This window comes from Aethalodelphis obliquidens, unplaced genomic scaffold (assembly GCF_003676395.1).
Source record: "Aethalodelphis obliquidens isolate GAN/ISIS:26980383/991018 unplaced genomic scaffold, ASM367639v1 scaffold22, whole genome shotgun sequence".
Taxonomy (NCBI): domain Eukaryota; kingdom Metazoa; phylum Chordata; class Mammalia; order Artiodactyla; family Delphinidae; genus Aethalodelphis; species Aethalodelphis obliquidens.
This window is the reverse complement of record NW_020837966.1, coordinates 1,876,599-1,898,954: the sequence shown is the minus strand read 5'-3', so window position 1 is coordinate 1,898,954 and position 22,356 is coordinate 1,876,599. Positions and strand designations below refer to the sequence as shown.

The window sequence follows — 22,356 nt, the reverse complement described above, 5'->3', positions numbered from 1 at the left end:
AGGTTCGCTTGGCGGCCGCGGGGCTGGTTTTGCGGCGGCACCGGGAGGGGTGAGGGCGGTGAGGGCGGCGGGTGCTGGAGCGACGGCAGCGGCTGGAGGAGCAATAGCAGCAGCCGTGGCGGCCACGGGGCGGGGCGCGGCGGTCGGTGACCGCGGCCGGGGCTGCAGGCGGCGGAGCGGCTGGGTAAGGCCGGGCCCGGGGCGGGCGGGGCCGCTTCCTCTCAGCCGGCTGCCGGGCCTTTGTGTGGGCCCGGGCGGGCGGGAGCAGCGGCGGAGGCCCCGCCCCGGCCGTCGGGATGCGCCGGTCGGGCCGGGCGCGCGGGGCGGGGCATGGCGGCGGGCTTCGGGAAGCGCCTGGCAGCCTTGCCGCACCTGCCTGCCGGGACAAAGGCGCGCAGCGGCCCGGAAACTACCCGCGCCCCGCTTTCCCGCCCCCCGCGGCTGGCCGAGCTCTCGTCGCGGGCAGCTTCAAAACTGTCAACGTTTCCCTTAGTTCCCCGTACCAGTGACAGGTTGGGAAAGTCTTTCATTTTCTCCACAGCTCAGGGCCTCCTTTTTTTGTTGTCGTTTCTTGACGGTTCAGACACAAACTCTCCTAGTAAATTTTTTTTTTAGTACTTTCTGGATGACTCTGTTCAGACTATTTTTATCAATGGGACTTGTATTTATCGTGGAGCCCAGGTATAGTTTCTTATATGCAACACCACAAAGAATCGAGATTTTCAAATTGTGTGTGTTTCTGGTTATTTTTTCGTCTCTTAAAATTTTTTTACTGAGAAAGAAGCATAGTTTTGTTATTGTAGGGTAGAAATTGGTGACTTAAAGAGGAAGAAAGATTGGCAAAAATGTAGAAGAGATCCTGAAAAGCAAATGACAAATACACGGTATAGTGGATATAGAAATTATTACTACAATTATAGAAACATATGTTGGAGTAAAGCATTTTTATTAACTTATTTTCCAGCAAACTAAGACTCCTCAAAAATGATTTCAAGGTATTTTTTTTCCATTTAGTAGTGAACTCTTTTCCCAAGTACAATTCAAAAGCAAATTGGACTCAATACAAAAAAGTAGTATAATTTCTGCCATATCACCTGTTAACAGATTGCCCATATTTTAGATCCAAAGGAAGATTGGAAGGTGTCTTTTGAAGAAGTATGTCAAATCAGTAATAAATATGTGTGGATAAATAGAAGGGCTTTGACCACTTTCTTTGGCTTTGGGAGTGTACAGAATATCTTAAGTATTGATATTCTATGCAGATCGCCAAGATTAGTAAATTGCTATCTGTATGATAGACTACTCTCAAGGCATCCAGCATCATGTGAGAGAACACAGAATTGGGAGAATATTCCCTAAGTTAAAACACAGGCTGCAACATAATACATGTGGTTTGTTCATGCTTTTTAAAAAAAAAAAAAAAAAAAAGGCAACCAGGGCATAGAATAAATACTGAAAGCTGTGAATGCCAACGTTAAGGGTTCTTTTTCTCTGGGAAGTTGGTTTATAAGCGATTTTTTCCCATTTTTGAATCTTCTCTTTTCCAAGATTTTTGTTTTAAACCTGTATTACAGTACTAAGAAATACTAGAAATACAGGAGAGTACTAAAAGTCTATAAACTGTCAAAATATACCATTAGGCTATACTGAGTAAATATTTTCCCAGTTGCACATTGTAAAGTTATTCTTTACTGTCCACTGTAATTTATCATTGGTTGTTAGAGTTTTGGACATCTGACTGTAATCAGTGCCATTTAAAAACTTGTAACTAAGTTTCAGAATCTTTTCTCTTTATAGGAAAAGAATTACTGAATGGATGCTCACAGTCCTTTGAAACTATGCAAACTTTTTTTTTAATGTCTCACTTAAGTGCACTTTTAATATGTCTTATTAAATAGATAAGTTGATCACTGAAACTATGCTATAAGTCAGGCTACAAAAATGGATAAAGTGCTGTTCCTGTGCCCAAGACAGCGTACAATCCTAGAGTTAAAACTTAACATTTTTTTTGTGTTTTGACATTTCAAAGTGATTTCACATACATTTTTCACTGTCATAACAATCCAAGGGAGATATGTACACTGCTGTTCTCATTTTAGAAATAAAGAAACAGATCTGAAAGGTTGTGACTCAAGCAACATCAAACAGAGATGGAAGACCTGGGTCTCTTATCCTGGTCTTCTGAGCTCAGGTCCTATTGCCCCTCCCACCCACCTGGCCACATTGCCTTTGTAGCCAAACTTCCAAAATACATGTTAAAATGTGTTCCTTGGATGAGAAAATATTCGAAAATTATCCTTAAGTTGAATCTTTTTTTTTCTTATCAAAGTAAATTAATGAGTCAAGGAGTTTTGAATATTGTGTGGTCTAAACACCGCCCCCCCAATGATTTACATTTTTTGTCATTTGATTTTCAGCGGATTATTTATAAAAGTAATTTTGACCTCCTGCCAAATGGTCGAAGGCTTTTTTTTTTTTTAACCTTTCTAAAGTTGTATGTGATATCTTTTCAGTGCTGATAGGACTTTTGGAAAGAAATGTCTCTCTGAATTTTTTTGACGAGGAGGAGTTTTCCATACTCTGCTCACATGAGCCATTCTTGGTTTGTTCCAGCTTGCTAACACTTGGTGTCACATGTAAGCCTTCCACATGTGTTCACTCTCCATTCCAGCTCTGTGATTGAACTCTGCTCTTATTGACTAGGGTGCAGTTGGGCAGGCATGCTTCGTTCCTGGAATTGACAGTCATTCCGTGTGAGTAAAGGGGAACCTCAGTGAGGCATCTTTATGTATGTGAAAAGCATTTGGTTTTAAAATGGAAGAAATATCAGATACTGTTAGTGCCTGAGCCTTTGCAGCTGTTTGATTGGTGCAAGAAAACTGATATGCCTATTTTCTCCAGATCTCGTATCTTTAGCAGTTCTGCTTGAATGTTTTCTGTCTATTCGTACTCATTTTTACTCCTTTGACCCTTCTTTTTATTTCCCCTGTCTCTGCCTTTTTCTTCTCTTTCAGTTTTGAATATATTAACACTGAATCAGCACTTCTAAAGCCCTGCCTTCTCCCACTGGCTTCACTTGGCCTTCAGACATAATGAGGAGACTGGCTTTTCGAGGAGCTGGTTGTGCTCTGGTAAAGCTGGTAAATTACTGATCATCTACACCCTTTCCCTTTTCTGTCCTTCCTTGCCTTTTCCCTTCCACCTTTCTTAAATTTTGTTATCCTTTTCATAAAGATTCCTGCCTTATGTTCATCAAATTCACTTGTGTCCTTGTCATAGATTGTTTACAAAAGCTTGGTCCTTAGTTTCTTCATTTTAATGAATTGACACCAGTTTATCAGCCTTTTATAAAACAAACAAAAATCAACAAAAGTTGGCTGGCCTTGGCCTACGCCCTTTGAAGCTTTAGCCAGTTGTGGCCGATTGCAAACTAATACACTGTATAACAAACCAAGTCCTAGAGGAAGGAACATCATCATATTAGGCTCTGTTTTTAAACACCATGTGGACTGTAATTCAGAGGAAGAGATAAGAGACTTAGTTTGTTAGTTGGTTACCAGAATTTTTTATTTATTGGTTTGTTTTGCTCCTGCTTTCTGTTCCCTGGAGATACCCAGTTTTTCTCTCCATACTACTGGCAACCCATTCTTTCAGCTACTAGTGTCTTAGTGTCCTGAAATTGAATGTTGATGAGTGACACTGGGATCAGTTTTTTCTTTTTGCTTTAGAGAAAGGCCTGTGAAATCACAATATGCTATTTGATACTGTTTTTAAATTGTATAAGCATTGTAGGACTTTCTCAGGTATGCACCCTTACCTTCTTCTAGCTGTAGCAGGTCATTTCAGGGGTTGCATTTCTTGTGTTATAGTCAAATATATATATATGTATATATATATATACATATATATATATATATATTTGTAAAGCTGTGTTAAGATTACTTAGCAGCCTGCCTAAAACTTAGAGCAAATATTTACATGTTTCTGGGAGCCCGAGGAGGGCCTAAAACCTCACTTCTGGGGTGCTCTTCAAGATCATCTACTGAAATGTAAAGCTGTGAATTCATGGGGATAGGGTACCTCATATAACTGAAAAGGAGGTTAGTCTGGATTGACAGAAAAGTTTCAAAATGCAATTTTGCTACTTTAGCATAGGTATGGCAAGTATGTTGAGTGTTTTCTGGGGTATGTCTTGTGGATCTTACTTTAATGAATGGAGAAAATTCATTTTCAGTGTGTTAATTTTAGGGTACATCTAAAATGCTAGAAGGTTAATCCTCTGTCCCCTTATCCTTTTGCACTAATTTGCCTCAGGGTCTGCTTCCTGTTTTTTGGTTTTTGTTTTTTTCCAACATGCTGGCCCACCTGGAAAGTGATCATAATCATAAGAAACACTGGGGAAAACAGATGAGACTGCTGACTCCAGAGGTGACCACCTTAGGGACTCTGTCCCTGAGGCCTGCCTGACTCCCTCAGGGGCTGAGGGATCAGTACCTCCAACACACCATTATATGTGGGTGTACCCACATATATAATTATGTGGGTTTCCAAATTCCAGTCCAGGGTAAATTTGGGGCCAGAAGTGGTTGAGTCATTCAAAATTGGTAAATACAAATGAGTATACTGTTGCTGAATTTGTCCCATCCAAGTTGAAAGTGTAGCATTCTGGTAAGTGAAGGGGCTAAAGCAAGGGCCAGGACTTGCATTGAAAAAAACATAGTTAAGCTTCTTTGCAACAGTGAAAATATTCTCCTAAGTGAACCAGAAGCTTTGTGGCAAGTGGCCAACTGAGGGCTTGGTGGCAGAGTATAAAATTCAGTGTAAGAACATGGCTAATTATTTCTTATAGAAGAAGTTGGATTCCATGGGTTCCAAGAGAAGAAGAGCTACCTCCCCTTCCAGTAGTGTCAGCGGAGACTTTGATGATGGGCACCATTCTGTGTCCACGCCAGGCCCAAGCAGGAAAAGGAGGAGACTTTCCAATCTTCCGACTGTAGACCCTGTAAGTAACTCAGATCACAGTTTCTGCCTTCTGCACAATTCCCTACCTTTCCTTTAATGATAAGCAGTTAAGATGCAAGGCCTCTCAGCTTCTTTTTCCTCTGGCTTGATATTCTTAACCTTTCTTTTATGAAAAGTATACACTTAGCCAGAAGTCTTACAGTAATAGTGTAATTTAATATTATGAAATAATAAAGAATATCATTTTTGTCACATTATATAGTCATTCAAGTAAGTGTGTGCTGTCATGTGCCAGGCACTGTTGTGGTGATTGGGAAAGAACTATGTGTAAGACGAGCTAGTTTTTTACATGGAGCTTAGATGCTAGTGTTGGGGAAGCAGAATGTAAACAGATGAACAAATAAATAATAAAGTATCTTCAGCTAGTGATGAGTGCTAAGAAGAAAAGTTGGGATGATATGGGCTGTTTTGGCCCATACCTTCAGGAAAGATTTCTTTGTGATCAGAAGGCAGCAGCCCTGCAGAGCACTGGGGAAGGGTGTTCCAGGCAGAGGGGCTGGATCAGGAATGGATTTGATGGGTTGTGATTACAGAGAGATGGTCAAGAGGGAGAAGGAAACTGGCAAAGTCTGCCCAGCCAGAGTATACCCTACATACTCTGTGTTAGGAGTTTAGATTTTATTCTCTGATTGGTAAGAAGCCCTCTATTGGATGATTTTTAAACAAGAGTGATATGAACTAATTTTGTTTAAAGGAAAAGAAAATCACCAGTAACATATTCTGATGAAAGATTTAATCATTTAAATGATTTTAAATAAGGAGAGGTACTGTCAGCATACTTTAGACTTGGGTTCCCATGTGGGAATTTGGGGATTCATCGTTCTCTACTGGCAATTTATGTTTTGTTGTTTTTTTTTAAGAACCCCTACACTGACTTTCTGTTCACTTTTCTGGTGATTTTTCTCCTTTTCCTATGTGTAGATTGCCGTGTGCCATGAACTCTACAACACCATCCGAGACTATAAGGATGAGCAGGGCAGGCTCCTCTGTGAGCTCTTCATTAGGGCACCAAAGCGAAGGTGAGTGGGAGGGGTTTGGTCCCGGATCCAAGTTGAAAGTGTTTAATAATTGAGTTTTCCTTTGGAAGGAATGGCTTAGATGATACAGGGGTCTAGATTTTAGTTTCAGTTGTCAAGGTGTAGCGAAGCGCATTTAAAAAAATTTTTGTCTTAATTAAAGAAAAAAATTTTAGTTGTAAAAAATATACAACATGAAATTTACAGTCTTGATTGTTTTTAAAAAACTTTAAGAAGTAATAGGTGAATTCAGCAAAGTTGCAAGATACAAAACCAACATACACAAAAATCAGTTGCATTTCTGTACCTTAACAGTGAACAATCCAAAAAGGAGATTAAAGAATAAACCTAACCAACAAGGTGACAGACTTTACACTGAAAACTACACACTTTTGTAAGAAATTAAAACACAAAAAAATGGAAAGATATCCCATGTTCTTGGATTGGAAAACTTAATATTGTTAAGATACCAATACTACCCAAAGCAGTCCACAGAGTCAATGCAAAACCTAACAAAATCCCAACAGAATTTTTTTCAGAAACAAAAAAAACCATCCTGAAAAAGAAGAATGAAATTGGAAGACCATATCAGTCAGGGTTCTCCAGAGAATCAGAACCACTAGGATCTATCTATCTACCTACCTATCTAAAATAAATTTGTGTTGTTTTAAGCCATTAATTTTGTGGTAATTTGTTAGAGCAACAATTGGAAACTAATACAATGAGTTAATTAAAGATTTAGATCCATTCATGAATGTTGATGCCACAGTGGGTAGCCAACAAGCTCTAGGTTGATCTGAAGGCAAACCTCTCACTCCAAAGAGCAGAGCCACCAAGGATGCAGTATCATCATCCTGAATGAGGAGAGCTCTGTAAATTAGTCATGCCAAAAAAGAAGAGTTTTTTTTTTTTTAATGAAATCCCTCTCCAGATTTCAGTTAATCAGTAACAATCTTTTGAAAGTTGTCATTTAATTAGCATATGTTATTAAAAGCCCATATTTATTGCTTACTACATGCTAGACACAGTACTAAGTGCTTTCCAGGCCTCATCTTGTTTAAACCTGAGCAGTATTGTTATCACAGTTTATAGATGACAACTTGTACAAGTTCTCAGAACTATTGAGGATAACCAGAATTCAGACTCAGGTTTTTCTGATTCTAAAGCCTGTGGTCTTAACCAGTATGTTGTATAGGGAAGCAGCATCATATTGTAGTACACAAGCACCTCATGGAAAAGGACTGCCCCTCTGCTGCCTGCTTTCCACCAGCTGAGGGGCAGAAAATACAGGCCTTTGGTGCTAGAGCACTGTCTTCTAGCCTCCATGACGCAGTACTTTAGGAGCACTGCTGCCTTCCCCCCAGTGCTGTGCCTGCCTGCGTCTCTGCTCCTCCTCTGTGGAATGCATGTTTTCTCAAGAGCTTGTGGGAAGAAGTACTGCTCAGAGCCATGCCTTTGTGAATCTCTTTTTGAGACTTTGTTTTGATTAGTATGTTAGGCTGCTTGTACTAGGACATCCAAATTAACAATGGCTGAAACAAGAACAATTGCTTTCTCTCATGTACAACTCCTATTCTGTGAGGTCTTCAGGGCCGAGATACTGTCTGTCTTTTTATTCTGCTGTGCTTGGGGTATCGCCCTTGTCTGCATGGTCTGAGACGGCTCACCACCACAACTACCTTCTGGCCCATAGGAAAAAAGAAACATGTTAGGATGTGACCTGGACGTGGTACATTTCAGCTCTTGCATTGGTCAGAACTTAGCTGCAACATGGCTAAGAATTTGGCCTTTAGTACCCAGGCAGGAGCTTAGAATGCTGTCATCTTGGGAAGGAGGCAAAATAGGTTTAGGGGTAGCCAGCAGGCTCTGCACATCAGGCAGAGTGTTTCTCACTTTTCTGGTTAAAACTCTTAGTTGTGCTTTGACTATTCTGTGGCCATATTATGGCAGGGTGCCCTCACCTATTGTTGAAAGAGAAAAGCTCTTAAGACATGTACTTCACAATCCTATGTGTGTGTGTATGTGTGCACAGAGTCTGGAAGAATATTAATAGTGCTTTTAACTCTGGATGAATAGGGACAGTTTTTACTTTTCTATACTTTTCTGTATGTTGATTTAAGTGGGAAAAACCAGTTAGAGCTATTTCATTTTCAAAGTGAGGGGACCTTGTTTTGATCACATTATATAGAGTGGAATGTTGGGATCCTGACCTTTTTTTCTATATGGCAATTCTGAAAATGTTTGTGAGGAACCCCCTAGCAGAGCTTCTGGGAGATAATGTCCTTTCTAGGTATGTGTCCTCATTGCATTGTCAGTTGTCTACAGATAATCCCCCAAGCCTGAGAGGCTGCCGAGGCCCAGCTTTAGCAAGGAGCAGTGGACTATGGCCCATCAGGCCCAGGCGGAGAGAGCCATCTAGGATAGCAAGTTAACAAAGCCCTAATGTTCACTCTGAGAAAGTCCCTTGGTACCACTGACAACATTGATATTAGGCCTGGGTGGGCCTTTGTTGTTACTCACTGAGACCTTTATGTTCTTACACTTTCTTTGAATAGCAGATTGAATACTCCTTTTATCCCCTCGTACTTAATTTTGTAGTTCACTGAAATCATAAGTAGTTGATAAGGGTTTAAAAACTTAATTTACTCTTCTTCCTTTCCCTTCCTGGAGAATTCAAAGTCATTAGGTGAGGCTGAGCAAGGTAGGAATCTGCAAGGGAGACAAGCGGTGGGGGTATGGGGTAGGGGTTGTGGACAGTAGCCGTGTCACAGGCTGTTACATAGCCTGGAGTTACCTTTCCATAAAGTACAAGGGGTAAAAGAGTAACTTGGTCAGTTGAGAAGCTTGGCAGACCATAATCAAGTGACCAAAATCAACCTCATCTAAGTAGTGGCATGAGTTGAAATTAAGTGCCACCTGATAGAATACAGTGAGATGAATATAGCATCATCAGAATTTATTCCTCAGGAGAAGAGACAACCCCAGATTAAGGGACACTCTACAAAATAACTGGCCTATAATTTTCAAAAGTATTAAGATCATCAAAGTCAAGGAAAGACTAAGGAACTGTTTCAGAATGAAGGAAACTGAGGAAACATAACTGAATGCAGCATGATTCACATTGATCCTTTTTCTATAAAGGACAATTTTGCAACAGTTGGCAAAATATAAATGGGTTCTGAGGATTAGATGATGAGACTGTATCAAAGTGAATTTTCTGATTTTGATGATTGAACTGTGGTCCTTTTTTGTAGGAAAAACACACAACTCTTCAGCAGCTTACTCTCAAATGGTTCAGAAAAAACATTCTGTGTACTATTCTTGCAATTTTTATGTTAAAGCAAAAAGTTTTAAAAAATTAAATATATCATACATACATGGCTAAAACATGTCAGCCAGTGAGTGTCCCAGGAGAAATTAAAGCCTTAATGACAACATTCTTCATATGTAGTAACTTACCCTCTTACACATCTAGGATGAGTTTTATCTACCCCTGAGGGAGAATTGTGAAAAACAATTGCTTAGATAATTTTGCAGAAGGTTTACTTGTCTCATGGAACTCCATTTGAAAAAAAGCCAGAAGGAATAATAATAAACATCCATGAACCAAAACCCAACTTAAGAAATTATTGTAACTACCTTTAAAGTGTCCCCTCCTCTCCAAGAGATAACCACTATCCTTAATTTTCTGTGTATCATTCCCATGCCTTTTTTGTTTTGTCATGTTTGTTCATGTCTTATGCCCTTTTATCTTTGGTAAGCTCCTTGTGCCAAGGGCCTCATCTTTCTCTTTTGTCACTTTAGTACTTGATGTTAGAGCAGCATATATACTGGGCACTTGATAGCACTTGGTAGAGAAAGTTCTGTGGTCACTACCTGAAGAAAGATAATCCATTTCGTAAGTTTATAAAGAGCTTTGGAACATACCTGTTTTCAGCCATTATTGAACCCCATGAAAGGTAAGTCATTTTCATTTACAGGAGATACCATTGACATGGTTTTAGTGTTGGTGCCTTAAATCTTAAATATTTTGCATATAAAAGACTATCACAGATGTTAATTTAGGTTTCTATATCACCAATATGTATTTTGAAAAGGGCGTGCATATTCGTCTTGCTTTTGTTATTCCTTCTCAGTTCCAATAATGAGAGTACATCTAGTATGTTCTGTCACTTGGCGTGTTGGACATTACCACAGAGTTTTGAGACATAACTTTTTATGGGCTTTTGATTAATAAATATCTTTTTAAAAAACATTAAATTATTGACAGAAATCAACCAGACTATTATGAAGTGGTTTCTCAGCCCATTGACTTGATGAAAATCCAACAGAAACTAAAAATGGAAGAGTATGATGATGTTAATCTGCTGACTGCTGACTTCCAGTTGCTTTTTAACAATGCAAAGGCCTATTATAAGGTAAGAAAGCATCAAATTTGGAAGATATCCAATTTGGTAATTGTGTGGCTTTTTAATATTTATCAGGCTGGTAGATAAGTAGTGGTTTTTCATTTGGTAGTTTGAGTTTGCATTTCTCTTGTTAGTAAAGAAAACTGAAGATTAATATGATTATGACCCATTCTTGTTTCTTCTGTGTCTGCTCAAATCTTTTGCCCATTTCTTGGGTTGTTTGTCATTTTCATATTTACTTTCAGAAATTTTTTTGTTCTAGATACTAATCCTTTTTTTGCTTATGTGTGTTGCAAATATCTTCTCCCACTGTTTGGCTATTTTTTCACTCTTTGTGGTGTCTTTTTTTTTTTAATATTTATATATTTATTTTGGCTGCACCAGGTCTTAGTTGCGGCATGTTTGGTTGCAGCATGCAGGATCTTTAGTTGTGGCATGCGGACTTCTTAGTTGCAGCATGCATGTGGGATCTAGTTCCCCGACCAAGGATCAAACCTGGGCCCCCTGCATTGGGAGCGTGGAGTCCCACCCACTGGACCACCAGGGAAGTCCCTGTGGTGTCTTTTGATGAACAGAAGGTTTTTTATTTTAATATAGTTAGGTTTATTAGTCTTTAACTTTGTGGTTTATCCTTCTTTGTATCTTGTTTCAGAAAACTCTCCTGCCCAAAGATTATAAAGATATTCTCTTATTTTCTTCTGAAAGTTTAATAGTCTTGTCTTTCGTGTATAAGCCTTTAGTGCAGCTGGGATTGATTGTTGTGTCTTCTCTGAGGTAGGGATCTATTTTTTTTCCACAGGTATAAGCAGCACCTTGAAATGGCCATCCGCTTCACATTTGTCTGTGGTGGTAATGCTGGCATTGATTCCATGTGCTCATGGGTCTCTTTGTGGCCCTTTATTCTGTTCCTTTTGTTCTGGCCAGCTTATCTAAAACTGAGCTATTCTATTTCTACCTTAATTTCTGTGGCTTTATAATTCTTTATCTGGCAAAGAAACTGTTTTGATTATTTTTATACATTTTAATATTAGTGTGTTAAGTCAACAAGGACCAAAAAGATTGTTTGAATTTGTATTGGAATTGCATGGGCTGTGTAGATTGTATTTTGGAGAATTGACATAATTGTGATGTTGATTATTCCAGTCTGTGAATTTGGTACGTCTTCATTTGTCTTTTTAGCATAGCTTTAAATGTTTTTTCATCAAGATTCTGCAAAAATGTTAGATTTATTCTTAATGCTGTGTGTATATATTTTTTCTTTAATTAAGATATAATTCACACACTCTTTTAAAGTGTAGAGTTTGGGGCTTCCCTGGTGGCGCAGTGGTTAAGAATCTGCCTACCAATGCAGGGGACACGGGTTCGAGCCCTGGCCTGGGAAGATCCCACATGCCACAGAGCAACTAAGCCCATGTGCCACAACTACTGAGCCTGTGCTCTAGAGCCCGCGAGCCACACTACTGAGCCTACGTGCCACAACTACTAAAGCCTGTGCACCTAGAGCCCATGCTTCACAAGAGAAGCCACCGCAATGAGAAGCCTACACACCACAGCGAAGAGTAGCCCCTGCTCGCTGCAACTAGAGAAAGCCTGCGTGCAGCAATGAAGACCCAATGCAGCCAAATAAATAAATAAATAAATTGGTATCTTAAATGCCCTTCTAAATAATGCAAAACCTTAGAATAATGTAACTCTGATCTTTTTATTTATGCTATTGATGTTTTGTATTTTATTTCTATTGTGATAAATTTTTAATCCCATAAAATAATGTTACTGTTTTATATAGTCACTTTTTTTACTTACAAATATATTACTGTCTTTATTCTTCATTCTTATATTGCTATTGAGAAATATCTGTCAGTATAACTGTATTTCCTTTGAAGGTTACCTGTCTTTTCTTTCTAGCTATCTTTAGTATTTTCTTTATGTCTTTTATATTCTGCAGTTGCACTGTGATATGTCTAGATACGAATATCTTATTATTATAGAATTTGGGAGTTGTAGATCTTTCTAAATCTTTGGGTTGGTATTTTTCATCAGTTCTGGAAAGTTTTCAGCCATTATGTCTTTGTATATTGCCCTTTCCCCATTCTCTCTTCTTGTAGAACTGTGACTGGATGTTATATTAGAACTCTCTTAGGTTTCCATTTCTCTTAACTTTTTGTAGTCCCCTTTTTTGTGTCACTATTGCTTTTTAGGTCATATTTTTAGTTCTTATGTTTTTCTTTTTTTTTAATGTATATATATTTTTAATTAATTTATTTATATTTGGCTGCATTGGATCTTCATTGCAGTACACGGGCTTCTCATTGCAGTGGCTTCTCTTGTTGCAGAGCACGGGCTGTAGGCACACGGGCTTCAGTAGTTGTGGTGCACGGGCTTCAGTAGTTGTGGCTCACGGGGTCTAGAGCACAGGCTCAGTAGTTGTGGCGCACGGGCTTAGTTGCTCAGCAGCATGTGGGATCTTCCTGGACCAGGGCTCAAACCTGTGTCCCCTCCATTGGCAGGCGGATACTTAACCACTGTGCCACGAGGGAAGCCCCCAGTTCTTATATTTTTCTTTGAAATCTGCTCTTAAACCAATCTATTGAGTTCTTACATTTTAATGTTTATATTTTTCTTATTTTCGAAGTAGTTTCTATTTTGGGGATTGCTTATGTCTTCAGTCCTATTATTTCTTTAAACGTTTTCAACATATTTTTTATTCTGTAGCAGGTAATTCAATATCTGAATTATTTGCATGTGTTTTTGCTGTCATTTCTGCTAGCTTTCTCTTGTGACTCTTTTCTTATTTTTTCCCTTTGATATTTGGCTGCACTGGGTCTTTGTTGCTGTGCATGGGCTTTCTCTGGTCGTGGCAAGCGGAGGCTACTCTTCGTTGCGGTGCGTGGGCTTCTCATTGCGGTGGCTTCTCATTGTGGAGCATGGGCTCTAGGCGCGCAGGCTTCAGTAGCTGCAGCACGTGGGCTCTGTAGTCGTGGTGCGTAGGCTCTAGAGTGCAGGCTCAGTAGTTGTGGTGGGTGGGCTTGTTGCTCCTCGGCATGTGGGATCTTCCCAGACCAGGGATCGAACCCATGTCCCCTGCATTAGCAGACAGATTCTCTACCACTGCACCACCAGGGAAGTCCTCTTGTGATTCTTATTCTTGTGTGTTTCATGAATTTTGACTATGAACTTATATTTCTTGGAACTTTATCTATAGGGAGACTTAGGCTTAGATTGAAGTTGGGTTCATCTAGAGAAGATTTGTTGCTTATCCCAGGCACCTGGCCTCTCTTCGTTAGGGCTAGCTTATGGTGAAGAGTTCTCAGAGGAGATTCCTCTCCATGGGTTTAGCTGGGTGGAGGTTGAGGTCGGTAGTCTTCCTTTTCCCTGGCAGCAGAGAAACTGAATTGTTTTGAATTCCCAGTTACACTGCATCCATGGCCTTTGGATTCCCAGCTTTGGGCAGACCCTGGCCTTTATCTCTTGTCCTTGCAGCCTCAAGGAGGCTTGAAAACTAAAGGTTAGGTTATCTTGTCTTATAGGTGCCTTCAGGTGAAGGCAGTGTTCTTGTTCATCCGGGTTCCTGCTTTTACTCTATTCTTGCTTTTATGAACATTGCTTACTCCTTATTGGCAGCACACGGATACATTTTTAAAGCTTTACTCTTTGTTTAACATTGCATGCAGCATTATTATTTTTCTTTTTTAAAAATATTTATTTATTTATTTGGCTGTACCGGGTCTTAGTTGTGGCGTGGGGGGTCTTTGTTGTAGCACAAGGGATCTTTAACTGTGGCATGTGGGATCTAGTTCTCTGACCAGGGATCAAACCCGGGCCCCCTGCATTAGGAGCACAGAGTCTTAGCCACTGGACCACCAGGGAAGTCCCCCAGCATTGTTCTTACTGGAAAGTTTCAGTTAGTTTATCCCCACCATACTTCAGGAAAAGAAAATATTCAAATAAGGTGTTAAATAGTTTAAAAATAGAAGTGATAATCAGGACAATCATTAGCTTCTGTCCTTTAGTCTTGTTTCCCTTAAGCTGGGTCTTATCCTTTAAATTGCCTTTCTTAGTGTATTAGTAATAATTAGCCTTTATTTAGCAAATCATTTATTTTTTTCTTCAAGTCTTTCTGTAATGAGATAGGGCATAAATAAATAAAATAATTTCATTCCAGAATGCCTTTAAAACATACACTTAGTTCTTCAGAAGAGGAATTGAGGCCCATGTATCTTTTACTCGTAAGAATTTTTAAATTTGTAATAGAGTTTTCAAAGTTATGTCTTAGAATACCAATCTGCTGGAACAGGATGCTTTAAAAGTAGTAACTGATTTACAATAAAATACTAAAGTGATATTTTTTTTCTCTTCTCCTTGCTAATGTACAGCCAGATTCTCCTGAATATAAAGCTGCTTGCAAACTCTGGGATTTGTACCTTCGAACAAGAAATGAGTTTGTTCAGAAAGGAGAAGCAGATGATGAAGATGATGATGAAGATGGGCAAGACAATCAAGGCACAGTGACTGAAGGAGTAAGTGTGCCACTGGAATAGGTGATAGATAGGCTACTGGGAGGTGAATGAGGCCCCTGCCTGTGATTTCTCTTGGCCACTGTGGGCAGGTGGGCTTTCTGTGCAGTTGTGTTGGTAAGTGGGAGGGTAAAGGAACACGCAGCCAGCGAGCCCCATTCCAGTTACAAGGGATTCTAGGACATCCTGCACTACATGTAACATGCATGGTTGCTTTCATGAATTGCTCTTACATTAATGCATATTTCCTGCTCAGTTTTAAAGAGAATCTTCATATTATCAAGGACTGGTCCAGTATTGCTATATTGAGATATTTTGTAAGGGTAGGCAGTGTTGTGATTGAAAGTTGGAAAGTTGATGAAGTCACTTTAGTTAGGAATATTTTTGTGGGTTAGGCTGGTTCCTAGAACATGCCAGGTGTGTTCCTGCCTCTGGAATTTTGCAGTTGCTCTTACTTCTGCTTCCTTTGACTCTGCCTGTGACTATGTCTTCTGCATTATTCTAACATCACTTAAAATAATGTAAACTGGGAGAAGGGGCTTCCCTGGTGGCGCAGTGGTTGAGAGTCCACCTGCCGATGCAGGGGACGTGGGTTCGTGCCCTGGTCCGGGAGGATCCCACGTGCCGCGGAGCGGCTGGGCCCATGAGCCATGGCCGCTGAGCCTGCGTGTCCGGAGCCTGTGCTCCGCAACGGGAGAGGCCACAACAGTGAGAGGCCCCCGTACCACAAAAAAAAAAAAAAAAAAACTGAGAGAAGACTTTCCTAACCACTCTGTCAAATTGTTTGCTCTGTGCTCCTCCTTTCCCATCATCACATCACTCTGTTCTGTGATCTATAGTTTTTATCACTATATGTGAAATAACGTATTTAGAATTAGTTTATGTGTTTACTTTCTGTCTTCCTCAAGTAAAATGATAGCTCCACAAAAGATATCACCTTGTTTACCTATTCTGGCATCTAGACTCTGCCCGACATGTAGGTACTGAAAAATACTTGCTGAATGAACACACATGTTTAAAAAGAGGAAAAAGAACAGTAAAAGGAATTGCATCTCTCTTCTGCAACTAAATAGTAAGACACCCAAAGAATAAGTTATGTGAATGCATTCATACTCCCTGCTCCCTTTGTCATCTGCAACATTTTTCCAAAGTAGCTGGTTGGGTTGGGAGAAGAGGAATCTTGGCTGCAGGACATAACTCACCTCTTTGAAGCTTACTCTGTAGTGTCATGTTTTAACTAGTAAGTAAATGACTTAAAAACGAATATTTTCGTCTGCTTTCATCAGTGTTATCTTGGTTCTTCTCTAAGCTTAGGTGGTTGGTGAGTCTCAGCTAATCACATATCTTATATGTTAAATATTTATTGCGTGTCTGTTTGCCAGGTGTTGTGCTGGTAGGCTCAAGAGATGTCAGTACCCTCTCTCTGGGCTTAATGTTGGACTTTAAAATTGAGACTTTACTAAATAAGACTTCTGTTGGATTAGGACAAAAATACTAGTGCTTTTATGATTTAAACCAGAATTAACCATTAATCTTTACTTTATATGCCCAAAACATGGTTTGGACTTAAAATACTATTTAATATAAACCTTGACTGAGACATCCCATTTCTGACTGTAGAACAGGGGTCCATGGCCTGTTAGGAACCAGGCTGCACAACAGGAGGTGAGCGGCAGGCGAGCGAGCGACGCTTCCATCTGCCGCTCCCCATTGCTCTCGTTACCACCTGAACCATCCTCTGCATTGCTCGCATTACCACCTGACCACCCACCCTCCCCATCCGTGGAAAAATTTTCTTCCACGAAACCAGTCCCTGGGGCCAAAAAGCTTGGGGACTGCTGCTCTAGAAACTGGCTTCAGACTTAGACCCTCCCTGTCCACCTACTCTTTGGGACATATCTTTTCCCATATTGAAACAGTGACTAAGGTAGGAGTAAGCCAGCCAGTGTGGAGAGCAGAAGTGATTGCATCAATTGGCTTAATCTCCATTCAATTTTGATATAACTTGAATTCGGTTGTTAGATCTGGCAGAGCACCCCATAGTTAAAAGTATGTAGTTCCAGAAGTATTTAGTTGTTCCACCAGAATACCAAGATTTCAGTAGACGTGAACAGCAGATACAGAAATGGGCAGGTATCATGGGGCACGTTTTCTCCATCTCAGTTACTCAGACCCTTGAAAGGTATGCATTTCCATCATTTCACACATATGGCACTTTAACTTCACTGTTGCAGTGTTTGCTGTGAATAGAGTTCAGTAAAAGGACCTGATTCAAAGGATTTAGTTACTGAAATAATATGAGTGGCCTCATTAGTTTCAAATATGCTGTCCTGGGAGTGTAACCCCTCATGACCAGCATCAGAGAATTTCTGTGGTATTCTTGAAAATTGTACTTAAAATAAGTATTGTTTAGAAGTTGCTCTTTTGAATTAGCTGTAAAATTTTAGAAGCTGTTTAATATCAGCATTTATTTTTGGATTTCTCTCACCAAGGTACATATTTCTTCCCTCTCTCATTCCTTACAACCGCCTCTCCCCAGTCTTCTCCAAGTTACTTGAAGGAGATCCTGGAGCAGCTTCTTGAAGCCATAGTTGTAGCCACAAATCCATCAGGACGTCTCATTAGCGAACTTTTTCAGAAACTGCCTTCTAAAGTGGTAAGTGATGCAGTTGAAGACAGGTGGATTAAAGTGTTTTTTGTTTTTGTTTTTTAAGTACTTCAGAAATTCTGTTAGTTCTTAGTAAATAAGGCATTGGAGATAGCCAGCAGATCCTCCTCATGGCCTCAGCAGTAAGCACATAGGATATGTTCTGTCATTTTACTTCAGCAAAAGGTTGTGGATTTTTTTTTAAATTGTGTTTTTGTTTTTTTGATTGGTAATTCATTTTGTTTTTTGTTTCTGTGATCGTAAAATATACAATAACATAAGATTTACCTTTTAACCATTTTAAGTGTACAGTTCAGTGGCATTAAGTACATTCATATTGTTGTGCAATTATCACTACCATCCATCTCCAGAACTTTTTCATTTTCCTACCCATTAAACAATAACTCTCCACTTTTCCCTCCTGCCAGTCCCTGGAAACCACAGTTCTGCTTCTATGAATTTGACTACTCTAAGTACCTCATTTAAGAGGAATCATACAGTATTTGTTCTTTTGTGTCTGGCTTATTTCACTTAGTGTAGTTTATCCACGTTGTAGTATGTGTCAGGATTTCCTTCCTCTTTAAGACTGAATCCATTGTATGTATATACCACATATTACTACTTTTTGTTTATCCATTCATTTGTTGGTGGACATTTGGGTTGTTTCTAAGATTAGTAATTCTTAAATGATCAAATAGGGGAGGGAGGAGAAAAAGATAAAATAAGCAGCTAAACTAAACCTTTTATTTATAAAAGAGAAGCCACATTCTCTACTCAGGAGACAGAATGAGAGGAAGATAAATGAGTTCTTCCTCTCTTAGTTCTCTTCGATCGTCTGGTGATAAAGAAGAGAGAGAGACCTAATAAGTACTCTTCTACCCCAAAGAGGAAGAGGGTTTCTAGACCAATGAAACCCTTTAAAAGTGTTAGAACCCCTTGTGGCTTCACATCCAAGAAGCAATTAGCATAGCTAAAGTTCCACTTTAGCCTTTGGAACTACAAAAATTTCTGTGGCCTCTGCATTCTTATATTTCTAGATAAAGATATACTTTTAGAAGTACTCTACTGTAATGCTTAACTCCATTGTGACCATTCTCTTTTTTTTATCTAACTCTTAAGGACAAGGACTGACATATTTTCGTTTGTGTCCCTGCCACGTAATTGGAACCCAGCATGTCAGAGGTTTGCTAGAAGTGCTTGTTGACTGCTGGGTAGCATGCAACTTTACCCATCAGTCATCAACAAGACTAGTTATTTACAATGTGACTAGTTGTAGGACAATTACAACATTAGAAATAAAGCATATCTGACCACTGCTGTCCTAAGCATGGATCTGATTAGAAAAATATAATGATTATATTGGTTATACATTTAAAATTTCAAGGAAAGAAAAAACCAGTAAGACAGTTCTTCAAAAATGAAACATAGAATTATCATATGATACAGCAATTCTACTTTGGATATATACCAAAAGAGTGTAAGCAAGGTCTCAAAGAGGTATTTGTACAACCATGTTCATAGCAGTATTATTCACAATAGCTGAAACATGGAAGCAACCCAGGTGTTCCTCTACATGTGAATGAATAAATAAAATGTATATACAGACAATGGAGTATTATTCAGCCTTTAAGAAGAATGAAATTCTGACCCATGCTGCAGTAAGAATGAACCCTGAACACATTATGCTAAGTGAAATAAGCCTGTCACAAAAGAACAAATATTGTATGATTCCTGTTTCAAGGAGGTACTTAGAGTAGCCAAATTCATAGAGAGAAAAAGTAAAATTGTGGTTTCTAGGGGATGACAGGAGGGGAAGGTGGATAGCTGTTGTTTAATGGGTATGGAGTTTCAGTTTGGGAAGGTGAAAAGTTCTGGAGATGGATGATGGTGATGGTTGCACAATAATGTGAATGTATTTAAAGCCACTGAACTGTATACTTAAAAAGTTTAAATGGTAAATTTTATGTATTTTTTACCACAATAAAGAAATAAGAAAAGAGTACAGTCTTTACTCAGGATTTATTCTTACTCTGCATGATACAGTCAGTAGTGATCAAGCCATCAAGGGTGAGTTGGGTGACTAAAACATTACTACCCAGTTCCCCCATTCTGGGAGGGTTTTCAGGGACACCATGCAGCAGGAATCGATATGGGAAAGCAGATTCCCATTGGTCCCTTGGGGTGTGACAGTTTGAAAGACAACAAGGACTGAGACCTGGAAGGTCTTTCCTTTCCTTTCCTTTCCTTTATAAATCTTTCCTGAGTGAGACTGGCTAAGTGGGAGAGGTAGATTGGGAATACCTGGGCCAACAACTTGGTTTATGCTGTACCCTAGCCTGGGCGTCTCTGCCATAATTTGTCTTCTGAATTGTTTCTCAGAAGTAGAATTGTTGAAGAGAAGGGGCAGGCAAGGGGTTTGATCTAAGGAAGAAAAGGAGTAGGGTTAAGAAAATAGAGAGGGGTAAGCTGAGGGATCAGATGAAATGAGATCATCCCTTTAGCCCAGTAATTGAGTGAACGCTGTGGACTCTCATTGTTGTTGTTGTTTTTGTTTTTTTGGGCTCCAAGGATTTGAACAGGTAGGAAGAGCCTGGAGAGCACAGTCTGACTTTCCTCGACACTTGTCCCCCACTGAAGAGACCAACTTTTGATTTTTGGTTGACTTCAATTATTTTCTCCAAGGAATAAAACCTGTAGGAAAGACTCAGGGCAGTGAATGAACTCCAGGCTTTGTGAAACCCTTCGAGTATATTCTTCTAACATGTTTAACTCTTTTTCTTTTGTTGAGCTAATATTTGATAAGAAATCAGAAATTGTTTATAATTTTGCTTTGATTCTTTAATGTATTTTCATTGAAAATGTGTTTTATTTTGACTGAGATAAGGAGAAGCATTAAGTTAGACCTGAAGCTAACAAATCTTGCAACCTGACTTCTTGTAGATCCTTAGTATTTTATATGAAATAGGATATAATTGTGCTATTTAGATTGCTAAATTAAAAGAGTTTATAATAAGCCTTTCAAAAACGTTCATTTGCTTCATTTCCTGGCATAGATATCTTGGGATCTTAAATTTAAAATTGTGTGATCTGTGAATTTAGAAAATTTAAAAACATTAAGTTGTGGTGTATTAGTTATATAATGATAATTACCCAATACTACCTGTAAAGTCCTACAACATGCTGTTGGGTATCTCATGAAGCTTGTAAAAATCAAATGCTTTCTGCTTCAAATATAACAAACAATATGCTGTATAACTGTGTCTTTAGCCTTAATCTCACAAAGCTGCTCAATTGATTAACAGATAGTCAGTATACTTCCTTGTTTTCTCATTAGCTGGATACTTTTACTTATTAAGCATGCTTGGGTTTTGTCTTCCAGCAATATCCAGACTATTATGCAATAATTAAGGAGCCTATAGACCTCAAGACCATTGCCCAGAGGATACAGGTATGAAGGTGACCATATGTAAAAATAACATCATTTAGGGCAGATTGGCCTGTGGTCATTTTTTAGGGCCTTTTAGAAAAACAGAGAAGCAGGTATCTCTGTAAGGAGTTACTAGCAATATAATGTAAATAAATTAGAGATGTTACTGAGTATAGCGTTGGAGGAGTAAACACCGCATCCCTTTTGCATTTTTTTCTGTAGGAAGGAAAGGAAAATTTTCATTGGCATAGTAAATCTTGACCTTAGGACAAAAATTAAAGTGCATTGGTCATCGCCATTTCTGATTGTGAAAGGTACATTGGGAACAAAAGCTTTGTTGTTTATTTTTATTTGCTTTCAAATAGTTTTAGTATATCTCAGAGTAAAAGTTACCTACAACAGACATTAAGAGTGTAAGGTTAGTGAAAATAGAGACTTTGTTCTCTTTGAGTGCCCCCCTCCCTGTGTCTCCAGCAGTAATAGCAGCAAGTAACACTCACCTAGATAGAATTCCTATGTGTTAGCTAATTAATTCTTATAACACCTCTATGAGGTAGATACTGTTATTATTCCCATTTTAAAGATAAGAAAACTGAAGCACAGAGATGGTAAGTCACTTGCCTGAGTCATCAACTAATGAGAAAAGTTAGGATTTGAATCCAGACAGTCTGGCTTCAAAGTCTATACTCTTTAATGAATTAGTATTCATGAAGCATTTAGAACAGTGGTTGGCACAGTAAACACTATATGTTTGCTAAATAAAACAACTTTTACCTTTTTTGATTTCTTAAAAAGTATAAGTTGTTTTTATGAGAATAGTGTAGCTCTGGTTTTGTTACCTATCTCAAAAACTGTTTTGTAAGTGGACCATAGTAATAGTTTATAAAAGAGAAGATGACTTTATATATTGTTCACATGTGTACTTTCCAATGAAGTCTTAGAATATGATGACAGTTTAAAATTACGTAGAGTTTTTTTTTTTTAAAGTTCATGTTGCTTAAGAGGAACTGCTATATTTTGTTGTTTACTATAGAATGGAAGCTACAAGAGTGTTCATGCAATGGCCAAAGATATAGATCTCCTAGCAAAAAATGCCAAAACTTATAATGAGCCTGGTTCTCAAGTATTCAAGGTCAGTTTTGTTGTTGTTGCTTTCATTGATAAGAGTAGAGACCAATATTTTTGTTTTTGTTTTTTTTTGTGGTACGCGGGCCTCTCACTGTTGTGGCCTCTCCCGTTGCGGAGCACAGGCTCCGGACACGCAGGCTCAGTGACCATGGCTCACGGGCCCAGCCGCTCCGCGGCATGTGGGATCTTCCCG

General features: G+C 39.1%; 1 protein-coding gene across 16 annotated transcripts in view; it reads left to right on the top strand.

Annotated features, from left to right (window-relative positions):
- The first annotated feature begins 53 nt into the window (after positions 1-53).
- PBRM1 (polybromo 1) overlaps positions 54-22,356 on the top strand; it is a 100,147-nt gene continuing 77,844 nt past the window's right edge. For 11 of the 16 annotated variants that reach the window (XM_027121037.1, XM_027121033.1, XM_027121032.1 and 8 more), the window contains exons 1-8: positions 54-184; positions 4,850-5,002; positions 5,944-6,041; positions 10,309-10,456; positions 14,821-14,964; positions 17,501-17,617; positions 20,988-21,056; positions 22,069-22,167. In XM_027121037.1, the coding sequence (XP_026976838.1) occupies positions 4,865-5,002; positions 5,944-6,041; positions 10,309-10,456; positions 14,821-14,964; positions 17,501-17,617; positions 20,988-21,056; positions 22,069-22,167 (813 nt within the window). In that variant the 5' untranslated portion in view covers positions 54-184; positions 4,850-4,864. Of the gene's footprint in view, positions 185-414; positions 513-2,618; positions 2,754-4,849; positions 5,003-5,943; positions 6,042-9,842; positions 9,998-10,308; positions 10,457-14,820; positions 14,965-17,500; positions 17,618-20,987; positions 21,057-22,068; positions 22,168-22,356 lie in introns of those variants that run through there. The other 5 variants (XM_027121026.1, XM_027121027.1, XM_027121038.1 and 2 more) reach the window with 5 other exon arrangements.